At 42.5% G+C, this 13,920-nt stretch overlaps 1 protein-coding gene across 1 annotated transcript in view; it reads right to left on the reverse strand.

The window, feature by feature from the left end:
- Nucleotides 1-12,474, reverse strand: part of XKR5 (XK, Kell blood group complex subunit-related family, member 5) — a 32,432-nt gene extending 19,958 nt beyond the window's left edge. Inside the window, exons 1-2 of the mRNA XM_006895022.1 lie at nt 12,417-12,474; nt 6,673-6,856 (exon numbers count right to left, since the gene is read on the reverse strand). Of these exons, the coding sequence (XP_006895084.1) occupies nt 6,673-6,856; nt 12,417-12,474 (242 nt within the window). The remainder of the gene's footprint in view (nt 1-6,672; nt 6,857-12,416) is intronic.
- Between the last annotated feature and the right edge of the window lie 1,446 nt (nt 12,475-13,920).

The following is a 13,920-nucleotide window of genomic DNA, read 5'->3' on the forward strand; positions in this document are numbered from 1 at the left end:
GTGGATCATAACAAACTGTGGCTGACTCTGAGAAGAATGGGAATCCCAGAACATTTAATCGTGCTAACCTGTACTTGGACCAAGAGGCAGTCATCAGAACACAGCAGGGTAACACTGCATGGTGCAAAATTGGGAAGGGTGTATGCCACGGATGTATCCTATCTCCATACCTTTTCAACCTGTATGCAGAGTAGATTATCTGAGAGGCTGGGCTCAATGAGGAGAATTCTGGCATCAGGATTGGTGGAAGATCTATTAACAATCTGCGTTAGGCAGATGACACAACCCTGCTTGTTGAACCTGAGGAGGACCTGATGCACTTACTGCAGAGGGTCAAGGGCTACAGCCTTCAGTATGGACTGAGGCTCAATGTAAAGAAGACAAAAATTCTCAACACTGGACCATTTGGTAGCATCAGGATGGATGGCGAAGAGATTGAGATTGTTCACAGCTTCAGTTTGCTCAGCTCCATGGTCAATACTCTTGGCACCAGCAGCCAGGAAATAAAAAACGTATTGTGATGGGAAAGTCTGCTGTTAAGGACCTCTCTAAAGTACTCAAGTAGGATTTATTAGGAATAAGAAAAGAGGAACAGATACGGAGAGTATTGGGAGCAGGAGATTACGCCTTGATAACTGATAAGGAGAGATAAGAAGGGAGTTACAGATGATTCAATAGTAAATGACTTAGAAAATGGTCACGCTGTTGGCAGAAATAAGCAAGCTGGATTGATGAGGGAGAATATGAACGTCCATCAGAAGTGAGAACCACGAGGGCTGGTGGAAAACCAGCACAGGATACTTTGGAACTTTGATGATGAAATAGGACTCACAGACAGAGAGGCAATTTAGGCTGAATTTATTTAAAATACTCCTAAAGAGCACCTCAACTTTCCTTTTAAATAACTACTTAGCTTTTACTTTAAGACAACACTGAGGATAAAACTAGGTATTTTTCTATCACTTCACACTTGAATTTCCAAATGGATTTATCGATCTAAAAAGACTGTAAAGATATTGCTAACACATAACACTAAAGTGGGAATACTAAAACTAAAGAAACATCCGTATATGCTCACCTCATTTTACTGTGACTCTTCACGGGCAAGGCATTTTTTTTTTTACAGGTTGAGGGTATTTGGCAACCCTGCAAGCATCATTTGTCCAACAGCATGTGTTCACTTCATGTCATATTATGGTAATCCTAACAATTTTCCAGGGATGTCTGGTGGCTTAGTGGCAAGGTTGCTGGTTTAAATCCACCAGCTGATTTTCTGTTGCAGTCAACTCCTTTGAAATTTTGCTGTTGTTGTTAAGTACCATCGAGTCAGAACCAAGTCATAGCTGACCCTCCAGCAGGTTTTCAGAGGCAGTAAGTCTCACGGGAGGAAAATGCCTAGCTTTCTCCCAGGAAACCAGCTGGTGGATTCAAGCCGCAGGCCTTCGGGTTGGCAGTGCAGTTCTTTACCTCAGACCACCAGAACTTCTGCATTATTTACTGCCTCTGAAAACTTGCTGGAGGGTCAGCTGAGTCAGTACCAACTCAATGGTATGTGACATAAGCAGTATTAGAAACTTCTTCAAAATATTTCACAGTTTCAGACTCCAAACCCACTGCTGTTGAGTCCATTGCAATTCGCAGCAGCCCTATAGGACTGAGCAGAACTCTTTTCCAAAGCTGTAAATCTTAAGGGGAGCGTACTGCCTCATCTTGCTCCCTAGAGAGGCTGAGCGGTAAGAACTGCCAGTGGTTCAGTTGACAGTCTAATACTTAACTCACTGAGCCATCAGGGCTCCTAATAACCCACAGCTGAGTGTAACTTTTAGATATGTCTGGGAAATCACATGTTCACGAGACTTGCTTTACTGTGACAGTCACGTTATCATGATATTCTAGAACCGAACCTGCAATATCTACAAGATATGCTTGTAACCAACTTTGCTTAGGCAAGTAACAACTTAGGGCAGAGCCTCACGACTAGAGTCAGATTCAAATCAGTAAATTAAGCCAGCATGTATTATCTGGAATTTAAGGAACACACGCATGTTTTAAGTTCCTGTGTTTGGGGTTTTTTTTATACAGTTTTTTGTTTTTCCTTTTTTTTTTTTTTTTACATTTTTTCTTGTGGCCTAGAGAGTAAGGATTCGTGCGGCCAACCCAAAGCAAGGCAGTTTGAATTTATCAGATGCTCTGCAGGAGAAAGATGGGTAATGTCTTCCTGGGCAAATTAAACTTCTCAAAAATCTGCTATAGGGTCAGGTGGGAAGGTTCTAACTTGATGGCAATGCGTTTGGTTTTATGATCGCAAAATATTTGCATGTATAGGCTTTCTGTTGTCAGTAGCATCTTACGAAACAAACTATGAGGTCATTTAGAGTGGTTGATTTGGCGTCAATTCAGAGCTGTCGAAAACACAGTTGTTTGGCTCCCCCTACAGGTATATTTGCTGAGCTGCAATTTGCAGAACGCTGCAGCAAGTAGATGCAGGCACATAAACAGTAATAACACAGATAACAATAGGGTGATAGAGTCAATTCTGACTCATCGTGACCTGAGAGACAGAACCAAAGAGCCTTGTAGAGTTTCCAAGGCTGTGAACATTCACGATTTCACTGTCTGAGCGAGTGACGGGCTTAAATTACTTCTCAGTTAACAGTCCAGTGTGTAAAAACTCTGTGCCACCAGGGATCCTTAAACAGAGTGTTTTCAAACTTACAGGAGCATCGAGTAAAATGATTTTCACTGTTTGGCACAATATTATCTTTCTGAGAATCCACTGTGCAAGTTTCAGGATAAGGAAATGGAGTTGCTGCTCTTGTCCCAAGACTTTTTTTTTTTTTTACTATCATAAATACATTTTTTAAAAACCCTCATAACCATTGGAGCTTCCTATGCTTCTCTATTTTCCATGTTGTGGTTGTTTTTTATGTACAACAGCCCTAAACTCTATTCTATCTTGTGCCAATAGCACTGTCTCCGACAAACCCACCCGGATTACCCCAGTCACTGAAACAATCCACCTCATAGAGGGCCCTCCCCTCCTGCGCCATTCCTCCACCCTCCCAAGCATGCTATCTCCCTCCAAGGACCGGTCTCTCCTTACAACATGTCTAAAGTATGCCAGACGAAGCCTCAGAATCCTTGCCTCCAAGGAGCAGCCTGATTTAAACCTCTCTAGGATGAATCTGTTTTTCTTAGCAGTCAATACTTTTCTCCAGCACCACAGCTCAAAGGCATCAATTCTCCTTCTATCCTTCTATCCTCCTTGGTCATTGTCCAACTTTCTGATGCATAACAAGTGATTGCAAAGACCATGGCCTTAGACCAGATGCACCTTAGTCTCCAGAGTGACACCATTGCTCTCCAGTACTTTGCAGAGGACCCGAACAGCAGACTTTCCCATCGCAATATGTCTTTTAATTTCCTGGCTGCTGTTGCCAAGAGTGTTGACTGTGGAGCCAAGCAAACTAAAGTTGTTAACAATCTCAATCTCTTCACCATCCATCCTGATGCTGCCAATTTTCCATAGCTGTTAGAAAACTCCAGGCAAAAATTGTGTTCTACTTCTAATAACTGTTCATTTTTACTTTTTCATGTTTTCAAGCCGTTGTTCCTTTGCTTTTCTGACTTTATTATCCTTTTTCTGTACTTGAAAAATATACATAATATATATTCTCAATATATTACATAATATAGACTTCTATATTATATATATAACTTAATGCCTATTAATGTACACATTTTCTGAGGTCTCTGGTCACTTTATAGTCTTTTAAGATAGTAGGTATAGATGACTGGTTGTTTTTCCTAATTTCTAATTTCCATGACTCTCTTTTCATGTCCTCCATTTTAATTTTTCAGTATTATATCAGAAAAGTATAAAATAAGTCTGTACTATCTAATAGAGAAGGACTTTTCAAGAGGAAAGTCAACTAGATTATTATCGGTTAGTAGCGTTTATTTGTAACTTTGATTATGTTCAAAGATAACTTTCTGTTAGTATGTCTGTATTAATAAAAATGAACAAAATTAAAAAAAGAGAAAAGGATGGCATAATAAACATGGATTTGAAGGAGAATGAAGATCACTGAGGTGGCTGTCAAAACCAGCACTTGGAATTTGGACAAGTCACCGCTCATGGGCCTCCCTCCTTATCCCTAAAGCAAGACACCAGATTTCACGTAGTCTGAGGTTTCTCAGAGGCTGAGAAAGCAAATTTTTCTGATGATTACTTAATACACATCTCTTAAATGTCTGGTATTGACTTGACTCTGTTTTGGAGTTATAAGATGTATGTTTAAGGTAAAGGTAATTCATTATTTCAAGGTCGTCTTCCCTTGAGGCCACTTACTTTGAGAACTACAATGCATGAGGTGCTCCCTGAAGGGAACTTCAAGGCCAAAAAAAGGCCTTAATGGTTTAATTGCCAGGCCAGTCTGAGCGAAGGACTGGTAGGTAGGCACAGCTGAAGCCAAATGATCTCTGCCCAAAATCAAGAGTCCTATCTCTTCACTGCTTAAACATAAGACCCAGCTCTGGACAAACTTTTGCCTGAGGGGGGGTCACATGAAATTCAAGTTGATACCTTTATCAGTGCATTTACTACTTTTTATTTGGGTCTGTTCTGATTGGGAATGGGACTGTCCCTTCCTGAGACTAATCTGTATGTAGAGCTGAGATCTCAAACCCAAACAGGAAATTGGAAAACTCATTCCAGTTCCCACAAAGGTCTTGGGACTAATCCTTGAAGGAACAAATCAGTAAGAGCAGAAATCAGCACATTCTTCAGTTATGAAACCTGGCAAAGATCTCAAACACCTGGTGATCCTGAGTGTCTCCTGATACCTGACTCCCTCTCTTCTTTCATTCCTATAAACCCTCTGGGATTTTGAGGGGATTGAGGGCCAGAATCTGCGATTTATGTAACTTCATTGCCACATCTATCCTGACATTCCCTGTTGTTGCTGTTGTGTGTCGCTGATTCAGAAACAACAAAAACTGAACCCTCCCCAGGTTCTCAGAGGCAGTAAATCACATGAGAGGAGATAGCCCATCCTTCTCCCATGGAGCAGCTGGTGGATTGGAACTGAATACTTTTGGGATTGCAATGCACTGTTTTAACACTGAGCCACCAGAGCGCCAATAGAATGCACCGTCCTCACAATCATTGCTATGCTTGATTGATCAGCCATTGTATCACTGGTCCAAGTAAAAAGAAGTTGTATACATGGGTAGTCTGTGGACTGCAGGTAAGTCCGTCAGGTATAAGAGCATCCCTGTCTTTCTGTGAAGAAAAAAACCTGGTGCTGGCTTCTAAATAGCTTCTTTCAACAACAAAATCTTGCTGCCAATGCCAGAAGGACACCACCACTGTCTGTGATTAAATCTTCTTTCTTTTTTCTACATTACTTAACTAAGGTTTATGTGGAATTGCTATAATTGATTCAGTTTGTCTGGCTCTATAGGTTGGCCAACAAACCTAAACATTAGGAAGAAATATGGTGTCAGAAACCTTGAAAATTGGCTTTTCTATCCTTTATGTTAGGGCCCCATCCCTCGTTGGGGGCATGGTCTCCAGCTACCTTAACTGTGGACATATGGCCTTGCAAATCAATAGCTGTGGGACCAATATAAGAGAATGCTTTCCACACTGTTAAAGATGGTGGTGGAGAGAGGGTGAAGAGACTGTGGCAGATGGTAAAGAGACTATGGCACTACTGTGAAGAGAATGTGGCAAGGTGTAACCAGAGGAACCCTGGAGATGAAGCCACAGTTTTGCTTGCTGGATGACAGAGAAAACCAGGAGTTTATTTGTGCTGTTGAACTGAACCTAAACTTTCACTTGTTGGCTGAGAAGGTATCTTAACTAATAGAGGAATTGTGTCTTGCTGTTAATCTGACTTGGGACTGCTAGACTAAACTTGAACTTGAATTGTATATGATATTCTCTGCCTCCTCTACTCCCCAACCTATTTCCCTAATAAACTCCACAACTGTGAGCAAAGTTTGTGAGTCAAGTTGCCGTAAATATTGGATTCATAGAACTAGATGCAGGAGCATGGGGGGTGGCATGCCTGACAATGTAGCTCTTTGTTTGGTACTACTTATGTTATTGATGAGAAGAGTTCCCCTATAAGAAGTTGTTAGGGGTCAGAATTAGCAAATCCTCATGTTGTATCTGCTCATAGACAGAATATGGCTGTGGTCAACAAAGAGTTTTGTAAAGGTCACAGTTACATCAACCAAAGGAGATCAATAGAGCAGCATTTCCCTGCACAGAAGGCAGGAGGAGAAGGAAAAGAATGAATGGAAATGGTAAATTCAAGGCAAAGGGGAAGAGTGCAGGGATTGCATCGATATCCTAAAAAAAAGTGTGCATGAATGGAAAACTCATTTGCTCTGTAAACTTTCACACAAATCATAATAAAAAGTTTTTAAAAAGAAAAATAAAACCCAAAAATCACAGTTGCTTCTGGAATAGGCTCCAGAGTGCTCAGGGAAGCCTGGTCTGAAAGAGGCTCTGCAAATATCAGAGCAGAGATCAAACATGGTAACTCCTGCCATTTTCTCAACTCATGAGTCTAAGGATAAGCATATCCTTACACTTTCAAAACCAGGCTTCTCAACACAATTTTAGGACTCAGAGATGAAGTGGATACTGCTTGTTCTTACCGTTTCCAAACACCAAGCTGTAGGAGGTGCAGCATTACCAAAGAGCAATTACTTTGATATCCATCTGATCGAAACCACAGATAGCTCAGGCCCTGGACCAAGAAGCCAGGCAGCAGGGCAGAGAAGGTCAGCCATCCCCAAAGGAGCTTTCCAGTGATGAAGTAATATATTACAGTGCAGAGGCCTGGGGGACAAAAAGAAAGTTGAGTTATTGGAAAGGCAGAGTGAGAAACTGGTTAACCAACAAATAGTGCTCCTTGCTAAATTCAACACTTAAATCAGCAGAGGGGAATCTACAGTCAAGAAGTGAGATGAAACCTCTAGGGCTTCTGAGGACACTCAAAGGACCAGACACCATGGCTCCTAAATGGGGGCTGTTGGATAACATCAATGATTAAAATTCTACTAACTAGAAGGTTGCTCTGGTGTCCAAGTATAAGGAGTTAGGCTGCCAACTCAAAGGCACATAGGTCAAATCTACCTGCTGCTGTGGGAGAAAGATGGGCAATTTCCTCTCCTATGATTTACATTCTCTGCAAACCTGTTAGAAGGTCAGCTATGAGTTGGTTCCAACTCGATGATATGTAACAACAATAATACCTAAAATGTTAAACTCATTCTCCTGGGTAGTATATATTTTGTTGTTGTTGTTGTTGATGATGGTGGTGGTGTTATAAGCAGCCCAGGTGATGCAATGGTTAAGCACTGGTTGCTAATAAAAGGTCAGGGATTCTACAAGCTCTGGTGGCCTAGTGGCAATAAGCTGCACTGCAATCCCAGGGGTGCATGGTTCAAATCCACTGGATGCTTTGCTGAAGGAGGGGCAATCTCCTCCTGTACCAGTCAGATCCAATCTGACAGTACACACACACAAAATAATTTAAAAATAAAAATAAAAATAAGTCAGGAATTCAAACCCACCAACTGCTTCAAGGAGAAAGATGTAGCAGTCTACTGTCATTAAAATGTATGGATTTTTAGAAGCACAATGGGGAGTTCTAGTCTATTCTGTAGATCAGAGTTAACTTTTCAGCACTAGGTTTGGTTTGGGTTTTTTTCCCCACTGTCATCTCCGAGTTCTGCACAACAAAGTAACATACTGTCTGGTTCTGCACCACTTTGTCAATTGATGTTTGAATCCCTTGTCACAGCTATTATGTCCATACATCCCACTGGTCCTACTGACTTGTCTTTCCAGTGACTTGTCTTCCCTGGCTGTATTGGAAACTCTCGTTGTGATCCATATGATTGTCACTGACTAATTCTCTGAAGTAGATTGCCAGGCCTTTCTTCCTTCTCCCTCTTGGTCTGCAAGTTCTACTGAAACTTGTACACAATGGGCGACCCAGCTGGTGTTTAAAATACCAGTGACATAACTTCCACATTATAGCAACATGCAAGTCACCGTGGTGCAACTAACTACACAGACATGTGGTGGTTTCTCTTTTATGATGCAATGCAACAGAGAAAAATTAGGTTGGGTCTGCATTCCCTAATCAATAACAACACTGAATTATTACTATATGTGTCAGGTACCTGTACTTTGTGCTTTATAGACATTACCATAGTGGTTTTTTGAGGTAGATAATTTTATCCATTTTTTTTTCAGATGTGGAGTCCTGACGGCACAGTGAGAGAGGCTAAGTTGGGGTGGTAACTGAAAGGTCAGGGTCCCCACCAACATATCACTCAGTGGGAGAAAGATGTTTGTCCCCATAAAGAATTAGAGCTTCAGAAATCCTATTGGGCAGTTCTATAAAGTTGCTAAGAGTCCAAACTTATTCTTGGCAATGAGGAAAACCATAGGCAGAATTTAATAGTTGTGTAACTTTGAGCATTATTAGATGCAACTCATAGTGACCTTATGAACAAGAGATTTAAACTTTGCCCTATTCTGGACCATCTTCACAATTCCCACCATGCTCAAGCCCATTGCCACAGTCATTGTGTCCACCCATCTTACTGACGTCTTCCTCTACTTTGCTGACCTTCTACTTTCTCAGCATAATGTCTTTTTCAAAGGCCTAGCCTCTCCTGAAAACACTCTTAAGTATGTAAGATGAAGTTTCACAGTGAGCTCTGGTGGCCTAGTGGCAAGAAGCTGCACTGCAGTCCCAAAGATGTGTGGCCTGTACCAGTCAGATCTGAGATCTGATCTGACAGTACACACACACACACATAATAATAATAATAATAATAATAATAATAATAATAATGAAGTTTCACTATCTTTGCCTCTGCGGAGCACTCTGGTTGCAAACCCTCCCACACAGACTTGTTCCACAACTGAAAGACATCAATTGTTTTTCTGTCATCCTTATTTCTTGTTCAACTTTCAGATGCATACAAAGCAACTGAAAGTACCATGGCTTGGCTCATACCCTAGTTTTTAAACTGACACCCTTGCCGTTTAGCACTTTGAAGAGGTCTTTTACAGAAGACTTCCCAATGCAGCACGTCTTTTGATTTCTTGACTGCTGCTACCTTGGGTGTTGTGGATCCAAGTGAAGTGAAATCGTTGACAACTTCACACTTTTCTCCATCCATCCATCATGATGTTGCCTATTGGTCCAATGGTGAGGATTTTTGTTTTTTTAATGTTGAGAAGGAATCCATAGTGAATGCTATAGTCCTTGATCTTCTGCCTAAGTGCTTCAAGTCTTCATCATTTCTGCAAGCAGGGTTGTGTGTGTGTCATCTGCAAACTGTCAGTTGTTGATGAGCCTTCCTCCAAACCTGATGTTACATTCTTCAGGTAGTCAAACTTTTCAAATTATTTGGTCAACAGATTAATAGGCATAGTTGTTGTCATTGTTAAGTGCCGTCGAGTTACAGGCAACTCATAGCGACCCTATGAAGGAGAGTCCTCGATGCTTGGGTGCCTTTCATCCTCTCTCCAGGTTAATAGGGTTTTTGGAGGCAAGCGATTATGGAAGGATATAATCCCCATGTATATCTTTTCTGATGTTGAAGAATGCTGTGTTCCCTTGTTCTGTTCAGATAAGTGTTTCTTGGTCTATGTATAGGTTTTGCATGAGCACAATTAAGTGTTCTGAGATTCTCATTATTTATCCATAATTTATTATGTAATTGAGAGTTTGGGCATCAGGAACAATAACATGGCAGTACCACCCAATTCTGAGGGCTATTATGAGGATGACAATAGGGATTTGTTTCATATCCTGCCCAGCACTTGTAGGCAGAACACACACTAATAATTTTATAGTATTTGTGTTTGTTCTAGAAATGGTTAAAAATGGATATCTATGTAAAAGATATGAATTTTGTGGAAATGCAGAGCATTATCCCAAAGCGTTAAGTAACAATTCTTCAGCTGAATGAAAGGCATTAGGGCTTTTGAATAGCCATCCTTCCTGGTCCCTAGGTTTCTTCTCTATTTTGAGCTTCCTATCACACACTAGTAGGCACAGACCCCCGCCCCCGAGCTTTTGGAGAAGTAACCAATTCTGAAGAGTTGGTTGTTGATAAATGTTGAGGACAACTCACAGTGACCCTATGAACCACAGGTCTGAATTCTGTCTTATCCTAGACCATCTTCATCATTTCTGATATATTCGAGTCAATGACAGCAGTCACTGTGTCAGCTCATCTCATTGAGGGTCTTCCAGTCTTTTGCTGACCCTCCATCTTTCCAAACATGATGTCCTTCTCCAAGAAATATTCTCTCCTAACATGCCCATAGTAGGTGAGACGAAGCTATGTCATCTTTGCTGCCAAGGAGTGCTCTGGCTTGCACTCTCTCCAAGACATACGTTTGTTCTTTTAGCATTCCATGGAATATTCAGTACTCCTCTCTAACACAACTCAAACATTTTTCTGCTGTTATCCTTACTCATAGTCCAGCTGTACAGGTAGTGGCTGAAACGACCAGAGCCTGAATCAGGTACTCTGTAGCCCTCAAACTGACATTGCTCCTCAGTAGTTTGGAGAGGTCCCTGACTGCACCCTTTCCCAATGCACTACATCTCCTGATCTCCTAACTGTTGGTATCAGGCTAGAACAGTACATTGACAGAAGTTCAAGGTAAGTTTAGAAGAGGCTGTGGCACCTTGGATATCATTGCTAATGTCAGATAGATCCTGGGTCAAAGCAGAGAATATCAGAAGAACGTCTATTTGTGTTTTATTGACTATGCAAAGGCATTTGTGGGGATCTTAACAAATTATGGTTAACATTGAGAAAATGGGAATCCCAGAGCACTACACTGTGTTCATATGAAACCTATACCGTTGTCTGAATAAAGCAAGGGAACACTGTTGTTGAGTACCATCAAACTGAAACCGACGCTTAGCTGACCCGCCAGCAAGTTTTCAGAGGCAATAAATTGCAAGGAGGAGACTGCCCATTCTCCTCCTGCGGGGCAGCTGGTGGACTCAAACCACATGCCTTCAGGATCGCAGCACAGGTAGGGTGTGCAGTAAGGTTATATCCTCTCTCCACACCTATTCAATCCGTATGCTGAGCAACTCATTCGTAAAGCTGGACTCTATGAAGTAGAAGGTGGCATCAGGATTGGAGGAAGACTCATCAACAACCTGCATTATGCAGATGACATTACTTTGCTTACTCAAAGTGAGAACACAAAGTACTGGCTGAAGAAGTTCAAAGACTACAGTCTTCAATATAGATTACATCTTAACATCAAGAAAACATAAATAACGATAGGTAACATCATGATAAATGGAGAGTAGATTGAAATGGTCAACTCAAAAGGTCAAGGAATGCTAAAAATGACACACCAGGGGTGGATGCTGAAACCCTGGGGCTCTTGTATTGTTTTATCAATTTCTGACATGGGTGTTGAAGCTGTATGTACTTTAGAATTAATTTAAACCAGCTGCTCCTTCTTGGAGGTTAAAGCCAAGCTCTTCTTTCTCGCCCTAGGAAAAACCACTGTGGACTGGAGGGGGCAGTCGTGTTAAAGCAGTGTTAATGCTGGGGAGAAAAAGTGGGAACTTGCTTCAAGGTGGAACACTCCACTGGATTTCTCAAATGTATATGTGTTGGTTAAGGAGGGCACAAAGCCCTGGGAGGTCTTCGTGAGGGCGCTTCAAGAAAGCATATCCCTCAACTCCCAGACCCAGGGACCCAAGTGCAGAGACAAGGGAGAACCGGCAGCTCGGCGGAAGTGGGCGGAGGCATTCCTCTTCGGCACCGAAAGGGTTACAAATTCAAACTGAAAGGGCGCTGAAAAGTGTAGCCATCTTGCTAGGTTTTAGCTTTCTACGACTAGTTCATTTTCAAGACAGAAGTCTCCCCGAGTGGGGTGCTGCTTGTCCTATTTTAATCTCTGATGCAAGTGCAATCCTCCTTCAGCGGCCTCGGTTCTGCAGATCCCACCCCTCCGCGCGCCTAAAATAGTGGATCTGGGTGCACCACAGCCGCCCTTTCATGCTGAGACCTGCCAGCCAGACTGGAGGGAAAACCAGCGGTGCACCCTAGTCCTCTGTCCAGCATATTTAACCCCCGTAGCCCTTTGCTGAGCTCAGGACAGAGCAAGATGAATGTCCCTAACTCGAGTCGCGGGGCCACAGCGTGGGGGATCATGCATTCGTGGGAATCCATCAAGGACTGGGCGAGCGGGTTGGGTACTTTCGCTCATGCACAGGATGGGAGGCTGCATGCTCGGGCAGGGGGATGGCATTTGGCCCCGGGATGGCAGAGGGTGAGGTGTTAGTGCAGGAGAGGTGCGTCCCCACAGCTCGAGCTGTGCCCGGACTCACGCGCGCTCTGCTCCGCCGCCAGCAGCAGGGCGGAGAAGCCCAGGAACCCCGCGTGCATCCTCTGCGCCCCGCGCCCCGAGCTCTCCCGGCGTCTGCCGCCCGCTCCCCCGCCCCTTCCTTCCCGCTGCCCGAAGGCGGGGAGGCTTCCGGCCCATACACTTAAATGCAGCGAGAATTTCGGCCCGAGTCCTGCGCGGTGGCATATTGTGGTTTATGCCAGCTTGCCTCCAGAGGGAGAGGAATTGCAGCACTGACACTGACTTTTATGGTCCGAAAGGAGAAACAATAGTTCAGAGTAGAGCTCTTAATGTAGAGCAAAATCCTTGTTCTGTGTTATCTTTACCTTCACAAAAAGGGAGCCCAGAAGATACTTGGGAATGGTTACAAGATTAGGCTTCTGTTAGTCACTTGGTGGTTCAACTCTTCAGAGCCCCTGGGCCAGCTTGAAAGGAATTCTGGTTAACCATTATGTAGTGTTCCTGTTTATGGAGTTGAATTAAGAAGGTTAATTGGCCTTCTCGAAATCTAATGGGGCCAGGAAAATACAAGGGAATCTTAACTTGGCATCTTAGTCTTCATCTGACTCACAAAACCATCCTAATCTCCTTCCTTAAAAAATCTTTGTTCAGATATGTTTGAGAGTTAAAGGAGGCCCTAAAGTGCAGGAAGTGTAAATTGTGCACCTGCAAGTCTTTCACTCAGGATTTTTTTTTTTAAAGAACAAAGGGTATTAATTGAGACACACTATGATGAAGCTTTTTAAGGATGTTAGTAGTGCAGTGGTTAAGAGCTCAGTTGCTTCCCGAAAGTTTAGCAGTTTGACACCCTTTGGAGGCCCAAAGGCGCCTCTGAAGATTTCTGAAAGGTCACAGCTTTGAAAACCCTATGGAGTCATTCTGCACACGTAGGGTCATTGTGTGTTGGAGAGGACTCATGGCAACTAATAACCTTGATAGCAAGTGAAGCTATAAATCATTTCCTGTTATTTTAACATTTATTAAGACAAAATTATGGAGTGAGCACTTAGTTGGTTCTTCCAACTAAGTGATTATTTATTATTAATAATAATAAATTATTGTGAGTTTTAGAAATTATTTCGTTGAAAAGAAAAGGCTGCCTCTCCCTTCCCAGTTTTTCATTTACTTTTCAGAGCATTTCTGTGGGTATAATCTAAGTTTCCCACCATTTTAACTGGGAAAGGTAGTTGTTAGTTGTCACCATGTTGACTGAGAATCATAGTAACGCTATGAACAACAGTTCTGAACCTTTCTGTGCCATTCTCATAATTTCTGATATACTTCAGCCCATTGTTAAAGCCACGGTGTCAGTTCATGTTGTTGAGGGTCTTCTATTACACTGACACCTCCGTCCCCACACCTTTACCAGTTGTTGTTGTTGTTATGTGCCGTCCAGTCCTTTGCGACTCATAGCGACCCTATGCACAACAGCCCTAAACCCTGCTCTATCCTGCGCCAACCGCACTGACTCTGACACACCCATCCTG

The sequence above is a fragment of the Elephantulus edwardii genome, unplaced genomic scaffold (assembly GCF_000299155.1).
Source record: "Elephantulus edwardii isolate Elephantulus edwardi_28Jun2011 unplaced genomic scaffold, EleEdw1.0 scaffold00154, whole genome shotgun sequence".
Taxonomy (NCBI): Eukaryota; Metazoa; Chordata; class Mammalia; order Macroscelidea; family Macroscelididae; genus Elephantulus; species Elephantulus edwardii.